This window comes from Hylobates moloch, unplaced genomic scaffold (genome assembly GCF_009828535.3).
Source record: "Hylobates moloch isolate HMO894 unplaced genomic scaffold, HMol_V3 SCAFFOLD_5, whole genome shotgun sequence".
NCBI classification, from domain to species: domain Eukaryota; kingdom Metazoa; phylum Chordata; class Mammalia; order Primates; family Hylobatidae; genus Hylobates; species Hylobates moloch.
Window position 1 is genome coordinate 43,993,611 of NW_026652280.1, and position 23,185 is coordinate 44,016,795.

The 23,185-nt window shown below is 37.3% G+C and overlaps 1 protein-coding gene across 2 annotated transcripts in view; it reads right to left on the reverse strand.

Annotated features, from left to right (window-relative positions):
* Positions 1-22,735, reverse strand: part of GALNT1 (polypeptide N-acetylgalactosaminyltransferase 1) — a 65,819-nt gene extending 43,084 nt beyond the window's left edge. The window contains exons 1-3 of one of the 2 annotated variants that reach the window (XM_032152504.2): positions 22,511-22,735; positions 13,654-13,890; positions 4,659-4,833 (exon numbers count right to left, since the gene is read on the reverse strand). In XM_032152504.2, coding sequence (XP_032008395.1) covers positions 4,659-4,833; positions 13,654-13,792 — 314 coding nt within the window. In that variant the 5' untranslated portion in view covers positions 13,793-13,890; positions 22,511-22,735. Of the gene's footprint in view, positions 1-4,658; positions 4,834-13,653; positions 13,891-22,510 lie in introns of those variants that run through there. The other variant, XM_058438435.1, reaches the window with a different exon arrangement.
* Between the last annotated feature and the right edge of the window lie 450 nt (positions 22,736-23,185).

Below are 23,185 nucleotides of genomic sequence, written 5' to 3' on the forward strand. Positions count from 1 at the left end.
GTGTTTTTTGATTTTGTTGATTTTTTTCCAAAGAACTTTCGGCTTTGTTGAGCCTCTATACTCGATGTTTGTATTCTACTTTATAATTTCTCATCTTTGTGATATATTATCTTTTAAGGTCTGGATCTGTAATGACACCACCTTTCACTTCTTTTATGGATTTGTGACTCTCACTTTCTTGATTAGTCAATTTTATCATTTTTTTCCCATGAACTTTTGACTTTGCTGTTCCTCTACTGTACATTATTTCCTAAGTTTCCAAGCTTTAAGTTCCCATTCTTCCTTCTACTTATTCTCTTTAATGTGTTCCTTTTCTAATTTCTTAAGATGGTTAGTTGAATAATTTTCCATCTTCTTTTTTAAAAAGTCATATGCATTTAAAGGTATATATTATCACCTAAGCATGGAATTAGCTACATTTCATAAGTTTTGATATGCAGCATTCACATTATCAACTTTGATAACATATTTTCTTCCTCAATGCACTTAATGCCTAGCTAACAGGAACTACAAAAAGAGAAAATAGACAAATGAAACATGTAATGAACCTGTCCAATAACAATGCATATTATGGGCCAGATCTCACACCTTTAATACCACAAGCACACAATTTTACTAGACTTTAAGGATATTGGTACAATATGCCTTTAGGTCTAACTACCAATTCACAGGACAGGGAACTGAAGAACATGTTCAAATGACACCACAGTGATGCAGTCAGCAAAATGTAGGCTGAGAAAAGATGTAAGGCATTCTACCTGGATTCTTCAAATAATAAACTGCAAGGAAAAAAGAGAAGGAACCTACAGACTAAAAGAGACTTGAGAATATCCACCAGCTGTAATTTTGATCCTGACAGCTACACTATAAAAAAAATACATATATATGTCATAACTAGGGAAGTTTGAATATTAACTGGGTATTTTGTGATATGAAGGGATCATTGTTTATGTTATTTTTCGGGGTGAAAATGGTATAATGATTTTTATTTTTCTTTTCTATGAGTCCTTATCTTTCAGAGATACATACTGAAATATTTAGAAATGTTTTGTCTTTGCTTGGGGCTGGAGAATATGCTTCTAATCTTACTTACCTGGTTGCTCACAAAAAGCCATAAACCACACAGGTGTTGACATAGGGCTGCTCCTATTGTGTCAGGGGCTTATTCCAGGGCAAATGATCACAGCAAGAGTAAAAGACCAACATGGAAGCCACAGCATATCTGATAACATAATATGAAGGAGATACTCCATTTTACTTGCACCATGTTCTATTGCTCACACAGACCAATCTTAGTGCAACATGGAGACTACAAAGAGGTGTGAATACCAAGAGGCAAAGATTGTTGGGGGACATCTCAGAGGGTATAAGAATTCATAAGACAAAACCATTAGGAATTGTTGAAGCTAGGTGGTAAATACATGAGGGTTCATTACATTATTATCTCTATTTTTGTATATATTTGAAATTTTCCATAATAAAAAGTCTTCTAAAACCTTTTTTTTTAAAAAAGGGTATCAGTCCAGAGATGGAGTGAAGATATAAAAAGGCTACTCAGTGGTGGTAGTGACTCTGCACTACCTCCTAGGCAGCCCAGTCCCACAGAGACCCAGCGGTTGGCCAGAAGGAGTGTGTACTGGCAGCTTTCACAAAAGTGGACTTCGTCAAGTCTGAAGAGTCTTCATCAAGTATGAAACTTGGTGCACAGGCATTTGTATCACACCATTTCAACACTGCTCCTAATACCACAAAGCTGTTCAATGTCCAAAAACTGGTGACTTACAATGCACTTAAAAGGTATTCATTAATAAAAGTATCTTCAAAAACCACATAAAGACAAAAAGACATAAATGTTTAATAAAATGTGTTGAGAGTGATGATATACTTAGGGGGGTTATTAAAATGACAAAAACAATTCTACCAGAAACAATAATATTTGATTGAGGCTCGAAGTAAGTGTAAGGTTGTTTACAATACAGGCATCGTTTTAACTGTAGACTGTGGTGAGTCTATAGTTTTCTTCAACGATGTTTAAATTTTCAGGAAAGCAAACGGTTTGTGAAAAATCTTTACAAATTAAGCTTCTCTTGACTGATCTCCACTTAATCAACTTGCTGGATAAAGAAATACTCTTCATCTCCTTGGTTTAATTTTTACATGCACAATATTCAACAGTTATCTTATTATGACTTATTCATGGCTAAGCCATATATAGTAGTAAACTACGATTACTTTTGTTTTCTCTGAACAATTTTTTTAAAGTTTTCCCTGAAGGTAATGGTCATTTAATTTTTTTCTTACTATGGTTTTCTATGTATTTCAATCCTAAACTTCCTATCAATTGTCTAAATCTACTCTAGACATTCAGCCATATCAGGTGTAACTTCAATGGCATCTTCTTTAAGTCTCTCTGGAATTTTCTCACTGGCTCCATCTGGGCTGGTCGCCTCTGCCTGTGCAACTCTCACTCAGGCTCTCCCTTCATCATCTTCTGGTCATTCCCACCATTTCTCACACAAGCTGAATCTTCTGTTTTTTACATTCTATGTTTTTCTTGTCCTTGTTTTATTTAAAACCAAGGTTTTAAATGGTAGTGTCCTATCTCTAGTAACTTCCTGAGAATGGATGCTTGGCAGTTCAATGTTCTGAGATCTTGCATGTCCAGACATATCCTTATTTAACCTGTGCACTTTATTGCAAGTTTGGCTGAATATAACATTTAGATTGGAAATTATTTTCTTTTAGAGTTTTGTTCCTTTGTTTCTAGAGTTGCTGAGAAGTCTGAAGGCATTCTGATTAATAACCCTTTGACTGTGACCTGCTTTCGCCTCTTAAGAAACCTGTAAAAGGTCTTTTTTTCCCCCTTGGGGGTTGAAATCCTCAGTGTTCTGAAAGTCACAATGTCTTGGAGTGCAATCTATTTTCACCTATTGTCCCAAAAAGTTGGTGGGCTCTTTCAATTTGAAAATTTGTGCAGTTCAGTTATGGAAAATTTTGTGGATAAATTTTCTCTTCCCTATTTTTAAAATTCTTTTTGAGACTCCTATTATTAAAATATTGGATTTCTTGATTGTCATTTCAATGTTCATATAATTTTACTGTTGTCCATCTCTTTGGTGCATTTTTATTTTTATTTTTTTATTTTCAAAAGCTCTTTCTGTTTCTCTCAGTGTATCTTTTGAATAGTATCCTATTCCCATTTTATGGTTGTAATATATTCTCTATTTTGTTGAGGTTATTAGTTATTTCTCTTTATGTGTTCTACCTTAATAGTTTTTGTTTCCTCAAAGTTGCTTTCCTCTGTTGAGGGTTTCCTGAGATGTCTAGTATTCCTTGCTTACCTATTTGTTATTGAGAATGGAAGACCAAGAGGCTGAATATGAGGCCTAAACACATGAGTAGGACTCACTGACTATGAGTTTCCATAAGGGTGATCAGGCTGTGCCATTAAGTTGGAAACTTTCCCAAGTCAATCAGCACTAAAGTGCAATTTGTTGGAAATTCAGAACATACTTTTCATTCACATACTATCAGGACCACACTAGGTACTTACCCTTCTCTCTAGGGCTATCCAATTCTGATGAGAAAGACCTTCCAGTCTCTTCTCTGGAGGAGGCAAGCTTGGCTGCCAGCATCAATGGGAGCAAGGAGTTTAGGGGGCCTCAGCACAGAATGTACATGTGCACTTCCTCTACTTATTTTCTGTACAGTTTGCTTGCTTTTAACTGGGTCTATTGTATTCTAGTACCTTGTATTTACCTTCTTATTATGGAGCAACTAGACATCTAATTAATATGTTGCTGATAGGAGTGTAAATTGGTATAAACATTCCGGGAAAATGTTTCGTAGCACATGCTAATGCTATATAAATGCATAACCCATTCCTTTCTCTAGTACATAGCATACAGTAATGCGCACTTAAGTCCTCCAAAAGACATGAACAAGAATGGCACAATAGCTTTATCTATAGTGGTCAAAAAGTAGAAATAATCCAAAGATCTATCAACGTATAAATAAATGATGGCATATTCATATTACAAATCACTATTTGCTGTAGAAAAGAATAAAATTCTGATACATGCAACAATATGAATCTTAAAGGCACAAAAAATGGTGTGGATCCATCATAAAAAGTTCAAAAAGAGACAAAACTAATCTATGTTTAGAGAGGTCAATATAATGGCTGCCTCTGGGGATGTAAGTACTGACTACAAAAAACATAAGGAGACTTTCAGGGGTGATGGGATCATTCTATGTCTTGATTTGGCTGATGGTTACACAGGTGTATACATAGCAAAAAATTCAGTGAGCTGTATACTTACGACTGTGTATTTCACTGTTTCAAGTTACATAAAACTTAAAATATTTTTGTAAAAAGTTGAGTATGTGAGTATTTTGGTAATAATAAAGTTTAAAATCCCCTTCTAATCCATTAAGATAAATAATTATCTTCCAATGCCTGAAATACATAGTGCTAATAATGAGTAGAAGCTTGAGATATTATTTCTATCAGCATTTAATTATTTTCTAAGTGGGGTAAGTAGTAACATAGTGATATAACATTTGCCTTAAGAACAATCAGCACTCAAGTGCAATTTACTGAAAATTCAGAATATACTTTTCATTCACATACTATCAGGACCACAATAGGTACTTACCCTTCTAACCTAACATCTGGTAAAGATCTGTTGAGTGCAATCATCTCACTTGCCATTAAATTGAACTGATTGATTTTAAACATCTCTTTCATCTTTTCTTGATCCTCTTTAGGAATGACGACTGGTTTCCCCATTTCTCCAGGACCTTCATGAGGCTTTTGTACTGGCTCTAGAACTAAGAATAGGAGGAAACTTAACTAACATTAATTTTATAGCAATTGATTGATTCGTGATTCTATTTAATAACATTTGTGTTTGAACTGTGCCCTCAACAACCAGACCCCTTTCTGAGCCTACCCTCTCCTAGGCTGTTAACCCTTCCAAGGGGCTGTTTTGTCCTCCACCTCCACACCAGTGTCCTGACTCAAGAATTCCTCACCTTGCCCCACTCACCTGAGTGACTGCATGGTGTTGGCTCCCAACACAAAAACTACTGCCACACTGACATCCCTAAAGTGCAGCCTTCACTGTTATTCCTACGGCCTCCTAGAGTCCAGCTTCTATAATGTGGAATTGAGCCTAATTTTCCAAAACTATCACCTGCTAGACCTTCTCCTCCGACCCCACAGTACTTCATCTTCCAGTCAAACAGCCACCCACTGCCTTCCTTCCAACATGCCTCACATTCTCCTGCTTCCATGCCTTTGCTCACATCCCCTCACGGCTTCCATCGCTGCAACACCAAATCCCTATTTGCCTTCCCATGCCCAACTAAAATGGCTTCTCTTGCTTGTAGCTTTTCTGAATCTCTCTATAGTGGTTATTTACTACTCTTGACTATCACATTACTTCATCCAGGGTTCTTATGTCTCTAACCAACTGCTAACTCTCATTATAATGATTGTCAAACCTGTCTTATGTACCCCTCCCATTAGAACAAGAATTCTCATCAAAAGTAATGTTATCTCTTGATATAGACATAAAAAGAGCAATGTGCCTGATCAGCACTTCCCAAACTTTCTTATGTTTTTGAGATGTTAATAAATGTCCAAGAAAAACAGGTTCTGGGATACATTAAATTTGGAAGGTGCTATGTTAAACTTCTCATCTATAAGAGATGGCTAAAGGATGAGGTGAGGTCAAAAATGGGATGAAAATATATTTTATGCATTACTTATTTTAAAATCTAAAGTTTTATTCTCTTGTAGATTGTTTTTGGGGATCTTCAAAACATTTCTAAACAAAAATAGTGGCATCAAGGCAGCAGAAAAGCCATCTCTCTTCAGTCAGGCTTCATCTGTACAAGAACGGGACGAACTGGTAAAGCTGACTTTAGGGTGATTGTTTCAGCCAGTGGTACAAAGCCACCTACCAATACCAGAGCTGCAGGATATGAAACTATTCGTTGTGTCCTCAACCACATCCAGAATTTAAAAATAGATTTCAGAGAATGATGATGAAAAAAGTGTGCATTAGTTTTCCCCTGTTCTCAGGATAAATTGTGATTTTATGTGGAACATTAAAATAGTAGAAAATTACTTCAAAAATTATAGGAAACTCAAGTAACATAGTTTTTAAAAACAAGTCCTGCCTAATGTTTGCCCAGTAAGTAAGCTCCTTAAATATAAGAGTTGGTAGAATTTTTAAAAATTCTCAATGACAAAAATCATCAACAAGTATAGTAAAAACTAGAAGTACAGAAGTGTAATACTCCATATAAAATAAGCCTTTAAAGCTTTAAAAATCAAAAATTGTAAAACTCGTATAGTCATTTCTACTTGCCAGTCTCTGAAAGTAAAGAACAACCAAAAGATTTTGGGACTGGTACATCAGTGGTCAAAAGGAACCAGCAGAGTTCTGAAGGTGACAAAGATCTTTTGTGGATGGCACAGATAACATAAAGAGTAGGTGGGAGACATCTAGTGGCCCTGATTATAAATATCCTTCTGTTACCCATGCTCTATTTTAGTATAAAATGCTTTACAGAAAAATCAAAATAGAAACGTTTTCATGCTGCTCAGTTTTTAAATGGAAAGTATTAATGTATACATATACCATCTGTGTTTTTACTAGGGGGAAAAAGATCCTCAACCTGATCAAGCCTCTAGACCTAATTCACAGGAAATATACGGGCCAAAGGGACATGGCATGCACCATTAAAGGGATGTAAATCCAGACTGCAGGAAACTGGAAAAGAGAAATACCTCAATTTCTTCTTCAACAACACACAAAACAGGTCAGAGGGAGACAAAGAGAAAGAGGTATCCATGCCACTAAACTAGCCATGAGTTGACAACTCTTGAAGCCAGATGAGGATACATGAGAGTTTAATTTTTTTTAATTTTTTTTTTTGAGACAGTCTCACTCTGTCACCCAGACTAGAGTGCAGTGGTGCAATCTTGGCTCACTGCAACCTTTGTCTCCCAGATTCAAGTGATTCTCCTGTCTCAGCCTCTGCAGTAGCTGGGATTACAGACGCGCGCCACCATATCTGGCTAATTTTTGTATTTTCAGTAGAAACGGGGTTTCACCATGTTGGCCAGGCTGGTCTTGAACTTCTGACCTCAGGTGATCTGCCCACCTCGGCCTCCCAAAGTGCTGGGATTACAGGTGTGAGCCACTGTGCCCAGCCATAATTTTATATTCTTTCTACTTTTGTTTCTGTTTGAGAATTTCCATGGTGGAGGGGGGCATTAAGGAGGACTGGAGAAATTATTACTATAAGTACTACAAAATATAAACTTAATTGCTTATTACATATGAAATTATATAACCAGAAACTTAAAGTTGATCTTGATATCTTAAAGAACCAGGCAAAAATGTACAGCATATACAATCCTGCTGATGCAATATTTTGCACATTTCATCACCTGATATTTATTAGTCTGAAAATCTACATAGTGCCTGCATTATGTACTCTAACCTACTGTTACATATGAAATTTCAGAGCCACATTTAAAATTACCATTAATCAAAAGTTATATGTCTACTGAATGATTCAGAGAATACACCACAATACTCTAATTATTAATAAGAAATTACAATATCCTACAGAATTAAATGGACTATTAAACTAATTTTCTTGGCAAACGAGTTTGGATGAAATGCATGTGGTTAGTGAATATATGTTACTATTAATGCATTTACAGTATTAGAAAGCAACTAAAAAGATGGTAAGTATAAACTTTCCATGTTCTCTACTGCCAGTCTTCTATGTGTATTAAAAGTTGGTTCTGTGAAAATTTTATTAGAAAGAAACTGAAATGAGTTTGGATGTCATTTCATGAACTAAAGAAAATATTTTTGCATAAAATTCTACATGCAGCTCATTTCTAAGAATCAAATCACTTTAACAAGGGAGGGACAAAGGTGTTATTCCAAAGTATTATGTGAGAACAAATATATTTTATTATATACTTCAGTTAAGTTTCATTTACATGACACTGTAGATAAGTATCATGTTTTAGAAAAGGTATTTACCAAGAAAACTACAGGTTCACTCTGAAAGCCCCCAAATAAGATTAACATACACAAACCACTGGCATGCCTTTGAATACACTTTAAGGTATTTTTCAAATTTCTTATATGTGTTTCTCTCATGAAAGTAGAATAAAGAGGTATAAAGTTATATGACTTCTTTTGGGGTAAATATACTAATAAAAGGCTAAAATCATTTCTCCCAAACTATTTTCTGATCTTACTACACAATTAACATTTTTACTGTCCTTATGCACTATATTTCACTATTTCAAAATGTTTCCTCCTACATTTTAACATTTCTGAAATTGGAATGTGGCTCAGAATGGTAACTGGAATGTGATCACTTTTACAGTGGTATACAGAATATTCTATAAACAAAGGTATGTAAGATGCAATAAAGTGCAGCACACTATCTGATTTTTTAAACATCAAAATATCATCTATAACTTAACTCACTGGTAACTTTCTGCTACTTCAATATCCTTGTCAATTTCCAATTTCATGTTCAATTTACCTGTGCTGCATATATAAAAATCAACACTTAAAAATTTGTTATAAAGTTATTACAGCCTTTACTAGTAATATTTTAAAGTTTTTAATCATTGGAAGTTTTTTCTATAAACCATGTTCTCCACGGCTTCCTAACGTTCAACAGTTGAAATAATTCCAGCATAAGTACATGAAAAGTTAAATTATTAATATTTTAACGATCTGAAAATGCAGTACTGACATAAAGAATCAATTACTACTTGAAACTGCATCTTTAAAAATACTGAACACTCTATATAACACCCAAATCCATAAAGTGGATAAATGATAAATGAGCTAATTCTGGAAAGCAGAAGAGTGTAAAAATATTCCTAAGCCATAACCCCCACTACCCATATTCTTCCAAGGGAGCCCAATCTAACTCTAGCAGCAGCAGAACTCTGCTATTTTCAGATAGCCTCAGGTATAAAATACAAGTATAGACTTAAGAGAACTACTCAGAAAAAACAAACCCCTCTGGAATCACCAAAGACTGGCCCACTATTTCTTGAAGCAGGCAAGTAACAAGTAAATAGAAGAATCTTAGAAAACTCTTAAGTACAGCATATCAACAACAATGTTACAGGAAGTCTTCAGCATTATCACAATGACATCAATCCATTCTATTCAAACCTAGGAAATCTTTTTTCACAGCAGAGACAGTAGAATTTGCTAAATTTCACCGAAATCAGAGCTGTAAAGTAGAACGTTCAGAAATTAGGTGCTTCCAGTATTGAAACAGTCACTCTGGAGTGTCATACTGCTCAATGTTTTTTGTTGTTTTGTTTTAGTTGTTCATTTTAAAACAAAAATCCAGGAGGCCCTATGTGTTCTATCAAGAGAGACTTCAATCCCAGGCACCATGGCTCACACCTGTAATCCTAGCACTTTGGGAGGCTGAAACAGGCAGATCACCTGAGGTCAGGAGTTCAAACCAGCCTGGCCAACATGGTGAAACCCTGTCTCTACTAAAAATACAAAAATTAGCTGGGCATGGTGGCGGGTGCCTGTAATCCCAGCAACTTGGGAGGCTGGGACAGAAGAATCGCTTGAACCCAGGAGACGGAGGTTGCAGTGAGCTGAGACCACACCATTGCACTACAGCCTGGGTGACAGAGTAAGACTTTGTCTTTTAAAAAAAAAAAAAAAAAAAAGAGAGAGAAACTTTGAGGTCATGTAATGTACATGCTAATTCCACTAGAAAGTTGGCATCCTTGGTGCCATCACCCATCCCCTCTCCCTGATCCTCTTTAGTAAACATCTCTTCAAATGCACCACAGCAATTTGTCACTAGCAGAACCTTAATAACTTCTGGGCTCTGAAAAGACTTAAGACCTCTCAGCACCTACTGCACTGAAACTTCGTATCAAAGCAGATTTTTCAAACTGTTGCTTATTAGCATCAACTGTGCTCTTCCCCTAATCATTTCTCCCCTTAAGACTACCAGGGACCTCAAAGATTATCTCCCCTTAGCTATGTACTTCCCCTCCGGCCTACTGCTCAGCCCTTCCCTCACGCTCAGAGGTCCTTCTCAGTCTGTCCCCTGAACACCCTGACACCCCCAGGCTGTTGTAAAGCCTCTCCACTGTCTGGTCTCCACAATACACAGGCTCCATCCCCAGACTTAACTGAAGTCTAGCTCTCCTCCAGAGTCCATTAACCTCACAACTGTTTCTGGGAGAATGATTCATTCTCCTTTCCTCCAGAGGCAAGGAGGCCATCTCATACCTCTGTTACTTTCAGACTTTTGCTCCTTTAGCTTGTAGTTTTGTACAAAACCCAGTCTTTTTCTTTGAAACTTATGCCACTAGTGTCAAAACTATAATAAACTGTGGATGTTCTTTGAGGAGAATCCTTTTCACGGTTCTAATACCCCATCTGCTGAGAATTTGTTCTTTCAAATATTCCTCCTTTCCCCTATAGTTTAAACCTCTTCCTGAACATATATAAATAATAATAAATACATAGAAAACCAACTTCGGCTCCATCTATCTCTTGTAACTACTGTATACTACATGCTTCCCTTCATGCTGAAGCTTCCTAAAGAACAGCCACATCCCTACTGTTTCTCCAGTATTGAATCCAGAATCCACTGACTTCCACAGTTACCATTCCCTGAAATGACACTTGTCAGGGTCACAAGAAGCCCCATACCAAACATATCAGAAACACTTTATCTTAGGTAAAACCTCTGAGCAAACACCACCCTTGGCTGGGCTTCTATGACCTACTCCTTGGGGCTTTTCATTCTACTCTGACTTCCTGGGAAGCCTTCTCTTCCTTCAGTGACCCTCCAGAAGGGGCTCTCCAACAGGGAGTCTGCGTCTTCCAACTCTACACATACCGTGCACAGCCTCAGGTATAGAAAAGGCTTAAATTACCATCTATTTTCTCCATCTTGACCATTCTCTACTGCAGAACATCTCTACCAGTTCCTCAAAGTTAAATATTCCAAACTCAGGTTGGGTGCAATTGTTCACACCTGTAATCCCAGCCCATTGGGAGTCCGAGGCAGGTGGATCACCTGAGGGCAGGAGTTCGAGAATAGCCTGGCAACATGGTGAAACCCCATCTCTGCTAAAAATACAAAAATTAACTGGGTGTGGTGGCGTGTGCCTGTAACCCCAGGTACTCAAGAGGCTGAGGCAGGAGAATTGCTTGAATCCAGGAGGCAGAGGTTGCAGTGAGCTGAGATCATGCCACTGCACTCCAGCCTTGGTGACAGAGAGACACTCCATCTCATTCATAAATAAATAAATAAGAAAAATGAAAAAAATATTCCAAACTCAACTTCATGCATCCACCTTTTCATCAAAGCTGCTCCTCTTCTGAGGAGCATCAATTCGTCCAACCATGGAGACATGAAAGCCACCTTAGACTTTTCTCTTTCTCTTATTCCCTACAATCGATGGCTCCCCAGGTTATGTAAATTCCACTACTTAAATATTTTTCATATATATTCATTTCCTCTCCATCTCCAGTGTCATTTTAGTGTCTGTTCCAAGCTCTTTTCCAAAGTCTCACAACAGTCTCAGACTGGTATCTGCTACCTGCCTCGTTCTCTTCCAGTCCACCAGTTACATGACCACCAAAGCATTCTTCCAGAAGTCCAGGTCCAATCAGGCCTTACTCCCTTGTTTAAAGTGCTTCAGCACCATGCCGCTGTCTACAGATGAAGTCCAAAATCCCCAGCATGCCATAAAAGGCCTTGTGTGACATGGCCTCTGCCACCTCCTGTGCTCTTGTTCTCCTATCAACTCTGTTCTCACTTTCTAATCTTGCACATACTGCTTTCCTTTGCTTGGAAGGTCTTCCCCTCTCCTAACAAACAGCTGCTCAAGCTGATACTCAGCTGGAACACACTTCCTTAGTGCAGCTTCTCAGACACCCCAAGGCGTTCCTTCCTTTCTACTCCTGTGCACATTCCTAAAGTGATATTTATTATACTGATATTTACTATTGTTATTTCTCTTCCATTAGACTGTGAGTTCCCTGAAGGGAGGAATTTTGTCTTTTTTTTTGTTCAGCTGTGTATCAACAGCACCTAGTACCTTGCCCAGCACATATAAAAGTCAAAAAAAATTCAAGTGAATCTTCACATGCTATAGAGCCTATTCTTTCTCACTGTCAAGCCTTTACATTTAAGATAGAACATCATGAGCTTATTACAAATGGCAGTGAATTAAGGTAGGGTAAGGGGAAATTTATTCCATTCTATCTGGGAAAAGAATACTCAAGTTTCTGACTGATGAATGGTAATACCTGTTCTTTGATTTAAACAAAGACAGTATGAATACAGCTCTAGAAACAATTAAGGAGGCAACATTTTTTGTCACCCAACAAAGATATTAAACAGCAGAGCTATAAAGTAAATATTATGCAAACTAATAGGCTGACTTTGGATGAAAAATGTATTAAAACATTTGGAAAAAGTGAAAATTTAAGTTAGGAATTAGCCTAGGCATTACTGGAATTCAGTGCTAGCAACTAAGCCTAATTTTAGGCAGATTTCCCAAGAAGATATAAATAGAACCAGTTATGTAAGCCCACATATAACAATTACAGTTAAGTTGGTACAGTTAACAATACAAATCAATATTTTTTTTTCTATTGTAAATTTTGGGGGACCAAAGGCCCTTCTCATCATAAAAGTGCAAAAAATTTTAATGTGGCTATATGCTTAAAGAAACATGTTTAAAGAGTAATTATTTGTATATAATTTCTAAAAATAGTAGAATGCTGTATAGCCATGTATTCTATAACTAATCACAGAGTTCAGAGCCCAGAACAACTGGATTACTGACTCTTGCAATGCAGTCATTTTCATTATGGTTAAAAAAAAAAAAAAAAAAGAATTTTTTAAAAAAGGGCAACATTTTTTTGTTGAATAAAAAGGAGTTTAAAACTGAATTTTCCAATGTCCTCTGCCAAAAATATCAGTACTACCTATTACCTCCCTCCTTTATATTTCTATATTTCTTTCCTTTCCATACTAGATATTGCAATGATCTCACTGCAGCCTCTATTCTATCACCCAGTCTTTTCAAAAGTTCTCCCTAAAAGTGCTAACTGGAGCTATCTACAACATTAACAACAACAACAAAAACTTCTACAGATCACATCTGTCTATAAAAATTTCTTCCCCTTAGGACTGATATGGGAGAGGAGGAGTAATCTCTTTTGATACCTTATAATGCAATTTTAATGCTCCACTCAGCATTTTGGCATTAGACTAATCTTCTGTACAATTTTGATATTCCCCAACTATGAGATACCCACATTATTTAGTAACATGAAGTAACTTATAGGAAATTAACTACACTGAATATTGAACACAAAAGTCAAATTTAGCAATTCTATACATGATACTTTAATGCTTTTAACTGTTGGATGAACCCATTGGAGAACTATCAATATGACCATCTAATCTCCTACAAGAAGTCAGGGACTACTGTTAATCTAAAAAAGTCAAAATTTTATATTATCCAAATTAGTAAAAACCAGTGATATATTAATTAAAACAGCTGTATTATAAAATGTCACTCACCATCCCCAGCAGGAAGTCCTCTCTCCTTTTTTTCATCACATTTGTTGCATTCACTGAAGTAAAGCAGCAGGAACATATCCAAGAGTACCCAAATCAAGGAGGTGGCTAGGACCACCTTGCAGTATGCAAATTTTCTCATGGCACTTTAAGTCAAATGCAAAATTTAAAAATATATATATAAATATACAAAGATGAAAATTATTCCAATCCGGTTTCATCAGAAATCACGTTCATACCCTACAGAGAAAGAAAGGAAAAAAGATTAACTTAAAAATTCAGAATGTCAAAAGTGAATTATAAAATTAATTTAATATTATAAACATTAAATAAGTTATTAATTTCATTAAGAATAAAAAATTTCACTATGAAGACTATGTTTGAAAATCAGACTTGGAAAAATGCTTATAAAATATATAAAGAGTATCAGGACTATATAAATAATTCCTACAAATCAATATACAACAATCCAACAGGAAAATAGGTAAAGGACATAAACAGGTACTTTGTAGAACGGAAACCCAAATAGCCAATAAACATGTAGAAAAGTGCTCAATTCCCTACAATTAGGAAATGCAAATTAAAACAACAGTGAGCTACTATTTCTTTTTTTTTTTTTTGAGACGGAGCTTCACTCTGTCACCCAGGCTCTGGAGTGCAGTGGCACAAACTCGGCTCACTGTAAGCTCTGCCTCCTGGGTTCATGCCATTCTCCTGCCTCAGCCTCCCGAGTAGCTGGGGCTACAGGTGCCTGTCACCACGCCCGGTGAATTTTTTTTGTATTTTTAGTAGAGACGGGGTTTCACTGTGTTAGCCAGGATGGTCTCAATCTCCTGACCTCATGATCCACCCGCACACTCATCAAACACCTGGGTCTTAACTACCTTTCGACTCAACTGCTGTATTATGTGTTAAGGTAAAAGTTAAGCTATTAATTACCATAGGGGGTTAGGCAACTAGTGATTCCCAGTGCATTTCAACTGTCCACATTCATACCCAGGCTCAAGAATTAATAGAGTTCTCCTTGTAGCCTGCACTACAGCAGCTTCCTGAGCTAACTCTCATTCCTCTTTCACACTGAATCCCATTCTAAAACTGCAACAGTCACCAATTATTCAGGAAACAGATTCGTGGAAAGTATAATGGAAAAGTGTATGTCATAAGATCTGACATTTAGTCTTGGCTCTGAGAATAATTTTATACACTTCCCATTTCCCACCCTGTTACTTCTCTTTATTATGTTATACCATGATGAGAAAATGACTAGAGGAACGGTTACCAATTTTGAAAAGTCACTTGGGATAGTTTGAGCATAGGTGTCTTAAGCATAAGGAATTCATCTTGGAGCATGCTGAAGCAGCCTGAGAGACCTCAGAGAGATAGAGAATTTCCCGCTTAGCAGCCGACTCTGAGGCTCAAAGCCTGTGTCACTGAAGACCAGGAGAAATATAAACCAAGTGCGTTCCTATGCAGTGGAGTGAGGAAACAGAGTCTGCACTGTGTCCATGCTGAAAGCTACAAATGCAGACGCCCTGGAAGGACCAGAATGTGGGCAAGGTAACAGCTTCTTACAAGGGCAATTTTATGCAACAAGTTCCATGGTGGCCAACAGAGATGCACTTACCTGAACAATTCAGGGCAGGCCTGTAGTTTATCCATGAAATATATACAGCAGTTCTTGCCTACTTCACAAGGTTGCTAGAGAGCAACTTGAGAAAACACTAAGTGATACTTATAAATGTAAAGTTATTATTTATGCTCATCTCTCTAGGGGCTTTGATCTCTTGCCTATATTCCTCCTTTCACCAAACCAATACTCCCTGACTGCAAGATGAAAACAAGGATGCTACTGTCATGTTCGTATCTCAAAATCATGCTTACTGAATACCTGATACTGGGTCACCTGTAGTGAGCAACTACTGATAACTATGGTAACTGAGGTGAGGGGAGAACCTAAAGCATTAGAGTGCACAATGTCATGGAACAAAAGTTCTCACCAGATAAACTATACACATATATTTAAATTTTGTGTTATTTCATATGAAAAGCTGCCTCTTTTGATCACTGGCAAAGCAGTCTGATTGCTGGTGCAACATGTGAATTTCAAATGTGGTTTTACGGTCTCTAAAATCCTATTTAAAAAAATGCCTGCAGAATAGTTAAATGTAAATATAACTTTTCATCTCCTTCTACTTAAGTTTTGCAAGGGTGCACAATTAGCTTTTAAGATTGAAGGTGAAGTGCAGTGAAGGGGGAGTGTTTGGGAGAAGAGGGGTGTGTGGCACAGCCTACATGGGGTATGGGGAGAAAGGAAGATAAAGGAGAGGCAAAAAATGATTCCCAGATTTAAGGTCAAGGTAACTAGCTAGATAGATGATGGTAATGCAATAATGAAAGGAAATACGGACTAAATCATGAGTTGAGTTAGTTCACACTGAATGTGAGGGGCCTCATGTCGAGGTGTCAATAGGCAGTCAGGGGAGTAACTGGCTCTGATGTGAAAAGGCAGGTTTGTTAGGCATACATACACAAGCAGCAGCTGAAGTCGGCAGAGGGGACAAGGAGGCCGATGAAGAAGGCAGAGAGAAAAAAGGGGGCTGCAACTCCAGGACACCCATCACCTCCCACATACTGCAGAAAACAGGCCCCTTTGAGAGAGGCATGAGAAGTCAGAGGAAGGAAGGAGCATGGATAAACAATGTTAGACCCTCTATGAGGCTGAGATAACAAAGAATGTCCACAGGGTTTGGCTCTTAGGATGAGGCCACTGGTGATTTGGCGTTTCTATTACTGTTCCCCGCAAGGGAATGAGGTCACAGAAGGCTTGCTCATCTCTATAAGCTTCAGAGAAAACTCTTAGAAAATGTCTTCTAAATGAAGAAGGAAAGAAAAAGACAAAATGGCACAAGAGATGTTTCTTTGAGATCATAACTGTACTGGAAGAAATCTGGTGAAGAGCAAATAACATGTAAGGAACTTGATTTTTTTACTCTGTTGTTTATGTTCAAGAAAAAAAATAAGGCTACTTATGTCTTTAGAAAATTGAAGATAAAGTTCCAAGTATGTTGCCACCAATGTTTCCTATTGTCATCAAATATATAAGATGTAAAAGAATGAAAAAACATTTATTTAAATATGGCAGATACTTTTTCTTTCTAAAGAGTTGTTTAAAAGACTGTTAATTCGCACGATGCACTGCAGGTAAGATTCTAGTTTTCATATATAATTAAATAATTATTATTTCAATTTGTTTAATGAAAGCTAGTACAATGTATTTAATGAAAGAGTTGCTACCTTTATTGCCACCATTATTGTAAAGTTATTCCTTATTCTCCACTTACTAAGCAACTTTTGTGTGTCCTTCACTGTCCTTGAAATGAAGGATACAAAGAAAACCAAGTCCTTTTTCCAAAAGGCACACAAAGTTCAGTCGAAGAACAAATCAGCAGGTGGGGAAAAGAGTCAGAGCTGAAGAGAACTGTCCAACAACAAATTTCAGTCCTTTAAGAGACTACAGGACATCAAACCCCAAAGTAATATAGTAAAAATGTCTTCAGACTTCATTATTTGATCCAAGAAATTCAAGGCCAATTTTATATTTTTGATATAGCATTTTTCATTATTAGAAAAAATTAATATATTACAAAATCAGACTTTTAAAATTACATTTTGAAGTTTTTTTCCTCAAGGTAAAGGGGTGGGGGCAGTTTCTTTATAAAAATAGTTATGGTGCAAAATTATGAATGCATTAAGTCAGAAATAATATTTTTAGGTTCATGATAGCCGTTAATAATTAATATTAACATGATCTCCTCATTCAGAAAGATTAGCTATAATCTAGGAAGCCTTGAAAAGGAATTTCACATTTGGCCCAGAGACCTTTAATAAGGTTCAGGAAACAAAAGAAGTTTTGTTGCAGGAAGTCAGGGACCCCGAACGGAGGGACCGGCAGAAGCCATGGCAGAAGAATATAAATTGTGAAGATTTCATGGACATTTATTAGTTCCCCAAATTAATACTTTTATGATTTCTTACGCCTGTCTTTACTGCAATCTCTGAACATAAATTGTGAAGATTTCATGGACACTTATCAATTCTCCAATCAATACTCTTGTGATTTCCTATGCCTGTCTTTGCTTTAATATCTTAATCCCATCATCTTTGTAAGCTGAGAATGAATGTCGCCTCAGGACCCTGTGGTGATTGCGTTAACTGCACAAATTGTTTAAACAATATGAAATCTGGGCACCTTGAAAAAAGAACAGGAGAACAGCGATGTTCAGGGAACAAGGGAGATAACCTTAAACTCTGGCTGCCTGTGGGCCAGGCGGAACAGAGCCGTATTTCTCTTCTTTCAAAAGCAAATAGGAGAAATATCGCTGAATTCTTTTTCTCAGCAAGGAACATCCCTGAGAAAGAGAATGCTTTCCCAAGGGGTCTCTGAAATGGCCGCTTTGAGAACGTCTGTCTTTTACAGTTGTAGATAAGGGATGAAATAAGCCCCGGTCTCCCGTAGGGCTCCCAGGCTTATTAGGACGAGGAAATTCCCGCCTAATAAATTTTGATCAGACTGGTTGTCTGCTCTCAAACCCTATCTCCTGATAAGATGTTATCAGTGACGATGTGTGCCCAAAACTTCATTAGCAATTTTAATTTCGCCCCGGTCCTGTGATCTCGCCCTGCCTCCATTTGCCTTATGATATTTTATTACCTTGTGAAGCATGTGATCTCTGTGACCTACACCCTATTCGTACACTCCCTCCCCTTTTGAAAATCACTAATAAAAACTTGCTGGTTTTACGGCTTGGGGGCATCACGGAACCTGCTGACATGTGATGTCTTCCCCAGACTCCCAGCTTTAAAATTTCTCTTTTGTACTCTTTCCGTTTATTTCTCAGACCGGAGGACACTTAGGGAAAATAGAAAAGGGCCCACGTGAATGGGCTGTGTTCCCCCAATAAAGTAAGAAAGAACATTCCACATTTTCCAGAGACTGCTGGTGTTGCCTTCACCTGAGCAATTTCCCACTCTTCCAAGAGGATAAGACTGACAACGTCATCTGGGAATCTTCGGCACAGCAAAAGCACTGTCTGTCACAACAGACAACATTATTGGTGACAAGAGTGCACCAGTGAGTGCTAACCTTAGCACTAAGCCAAGCCCTGCTCTCTACAAAAGACCCACACATACACAGTCCATTGTTACGGAGAAAGAATAGTTTTTTCAACGGTCCCAGAACAATTAGATATCCATATACAATAAAAACACAAATACTGGCCCATATCCTATACCACATACAAATATTAACTCAAATTTTTGAACTAGATCTGGAATAAAACATAGAATAAAATCTTTTGAGACCTTGGGATCTTAGGCAAAGATTCCCTAGATAGAACAAAAACGCACAAACCATTAAAAAAAATAAAATGGACTTCCTAATTAATCTTCAAAAGACACCATTCAGAAAATACCTGTTTATATGCAGGTGATACACCTTTATTGATTAAGTTAAAACTTCCAATTTTTCTTTGAAAGAAAATAAAAAGCAAGTCACAAATTTGGGAGAAAATATTTATAAATTACATATCTGATAGATGACTTGTATCCAGAATATATAAAAAACTTTCAAAACACAATAAGAAAATAAACAATCCAATAAAATGGGCAAAAGGTCTGAACTGTCACTTTACCAAAAAAGTCAAACACTTTTTTCAGATGGCAAATGAGTACATGAAAAGAAGTTCAACATTAAATTATAACCACAATGAAACATCACTATGAACTGATGAAAACAGCTAAAAGAAAAAAGAAAAATAAGTGCTGGAAAGGAATTGGAGTAACTGGAACTCTAATACAGTGCCAGTGGGAATGCAAAACGGTACAGCCTCTCTGGAAAACAGCTGAGTTTCTCCCCATAAGAATCTGTAATCCCATTCCTATTTATTCAGGAGAAAGGAAAACATACCCGCACAAAGCCCTGTATGCAAATCTTTATAGCAGCTTACTTATAATCATCAATATCTGGAAACAATCCAAATGTCAATCATCTGATAAACGGATAAACAAATTGCACTATATTTATACAATGAAACACCACCCAGCAACCGGCAATAAATCAGATCAATGGCTGCCAAGGGCTGAAAAAGGAATAGGGGATTGCCCATAAATGAATCTGCGGCAATGAAAACATTCCATAACTTTCTTGGGGTGGTGGTCATACAACTGTGTCCATTGTACAAACTTATAAAACTGAACCTAAAATGATGAATTTTACTGTACATAAATTCAATCTCAATCGACTTAAAAATAGATAAACATGGGGGAGAGGATATCTCAAAGAAACAATGCCAGTTTTACAAAGAGAGAAATTGTTTTATGTTTTCTCAAAAGACTCATACCAGAATTCATTTTGGAAGTAGCTAAAAGTTGCTTTTTTGTCCCAATCACAGTCAGTTAAAACCTTCCATTTGAAATGCATTTAACTACTTATTTTTAAAGTTATATAAAATTAGAGTTAATATCAAAGTATAGTGATTAATTACAGATGCTTCTCAACTTATGATGGGGTAATGTACCAATAAACCCATCATAAGTTGAAAACATCTTAAGTCGAAAGTCGAAAATGCCTTTAATACAACTAACCAACAGAACATTATAGCTTAGCCTAGCCTACCTTAAATGTGCTCAGAACACTTGCATTAGCCTATAGTTGTGCAAAATCATCTAACACAAAGCTTATTTTACAATAAAGTGTTGAATATCTTAAGCAATTTACTGAATACCATACATTACATATAAATTGTGATGGTTTTACACTCTCATAAAGTCAAAAAATCTTAAGTCAGGGCACATTTGCATATCAGTAAACTTCTGATCCAATCCTCCCTCCCTCCCTCCCTCCCTTCCATTCTTCCTTCCTTCCTTCCCTCCTTCCCTCCCTCCCTTCCTTCCCGCCTTCTCTCCTTCTCTCCTTCCCTCCTTCCCTCCCTCCCTTCCTTTTTCTTCTTCTTCTTTTTTTTTTCTTTTTTTGACATGTTCTCACTTTATACCCAGCTTGGTCTTGAATTCCTGGTCTCAAGTGATCCACTCACCTCAGCCTTCCAAACTGCTGGGATTATAGGCATGCACCACCATGCCTAACCCTGATCCTATTCTTAATATCATATGCCAAATTTTCCCAAAGATTAATCAGTATTTTCTAGGGCTGAATGATTTTCTCCTACCCCTCATATTTCTAAACAAAGCTCTCCAGAAAGTTTCAGAGAATCTCAGCTCGATAGTAACTTTCCGAGAAAACAAAGCTTCATTCCCTTGGATCCAAGCTTTACTCCTCTCTCCTGAGAACACAGCACTCTCCCAGCCACCCAGAGCCAGGATCACTAGTTTTACATCATACTAACCAGACACAGGTATTACATATGAGACCCTTCAACAAATCTATTTATTTAATTAACAGCTAGAGTTTCTGCCAAGAAAACTAAAAGACTTAAAAAGACAAGTGTTATCCTCTAATACAATAAAGCCTAGATTATTTTATTAATTTTATATTCTATTTGCTCTATTTCTCAAACAGAACTATAACCAATGTATTAATTCACTTATTAACTCATTCAATCACCCAAACAGTAAATGTAGGGAATGTGTCAAATGCAGGGAATACAAGGGTGAACAAAATTCACACACTCCCTGACTTTATGAAGTTCAGAGTTGGCTCCAGGGAAGCCGACATTAATAATCATATAAATGTGAAATTCCAATTGTGATAATTGCTTTGAAAGAAGGTACACAGCTCTACACACATCTATAATAGATTTGACTTTGTCAAAAAGGCTTCCCTAAGAAAGACATGGTTTGAGGGAAAATAAGCATTACAGGCAGTGAATAGTAAAGCCTCCATAGCAGAAAGGAGCCCAACACTGAAAAGCTAGTGAACTGAAGAAAAAGAAAAGGAAACTGTGATGTGAGATGAAGCTGGAGATGATAAAAGTAGGAAGATTCAAGAGATACGACGGGACAAACTCAATCCTAGCTTGTACAACTGGATAGAGAAAGGTGTCAATCATGGAAACGGGGACCAGTGAAAATGGACCAATTTTTGGAGGGGAGGAGAAGATGGGAAGAAACATTAAGTGTGATTTTGGACATGTTGAGTATGAGGTACCTTTGAACCTTCAATAAGAGATGCTACCATGGCTGTTTGGATATACACAGTGCTCAAAAGAGAGGCCTGAGGTAAAGATATCCAGACAGAAGCCCTTGACTTATGCTACTCTGTAGGGCAGACAGACTAAAAGAAACACACAAAATAGTTTTTGTGTCATTTAACTTCCTCCTAGAGTGTGGGCTGGACTTAGTGACTTGCTTCTAAGCAACAGAATATGATGGAAGTGAAGACTGAGTCATTAAATACTCTATGGCCTCCCCCAGCTCTCTCTCTGATCACACTCTGGGGAAAGTCAGTGCCATGTCAGAAGGATGCTTAAGCATTCCTATGCAGAGGTCCACATAGTAAGAAACTGAAGCCTCCTGCTTACAACCAACATTATGCTGCCAGGCATGAAAGTGAGACACCCTTGAAAGCAGCCCCAGGCAAGCCTTCAGATGACAGCAGCTCCAGCTGACATCTTGAGTACAACCTCATGAAAGATCTTGAGCCAATTATCCTGCCAAGCTGCTTGATATAGTTTGGCTCTGTGTCCCTACCCAAATCTCATGTTGAATTGTAATCCCCAGTATTGGGGGAGGGACCTGGTGGGAGGTAACTGGATCATGGGGGCAGATTTCCCCCTTGCTGTTCTGGGGATAATGAGTGAGTTCTTAGGAGATCTGATGGTTTACAAATGTGTGGGACTTCCCCTACCTCTTTCTCTCTCCTGCTCCTCCATGGTAAGACATGCTTGCTTCCCCTTCACCTTCTGCCATGATTTTAAGTTTCCTGAGGCCTTCTAGTCATGCTTCCTGGTAAGCCTGTGGAACTGTGAGTCAATTAAACCTCTTTTCTTCATAAATTATCCAGTCTCAGGTATTTCTTCATAGCAGTGTAAAAATGAATATACTGCTCTTCCATTCCTGACCCAAAGAAAATATGAGATAATAACTTCATTGCTTAAAGCCATTAAACTTTTAGGTAATTAATTACTCAGCAACAGAAAACTTCAACAGCAAACTAGAACTAGAAAGGGAATTCTTTAATCTACAGTAAACATATTTAATGATGGAGCTTCAGTTAAAACAAGGCAAGTTATGTATCCTCACTTCAGTCTGACACTGTACTGAAGGTCCAAGCAACAGACAAGAAAATGAATTAAGGATTGGGGGGAAGAAAAACAAAATTATCATCTGCAAATGGTATGATTTCCACATAAAAGTTATTTAAGAATCAACAGATAAACCATTAGAGCTAATTATTGATTTCATAAGGTGGATGATTACAGATGAACATACAACATCAGTCGTGCTCCTATATGGTAGTAATAACTAATTAGAATATATAAAATAAACTGGCCAGGCACGGTGGCTCACGCCTGTAATCCCA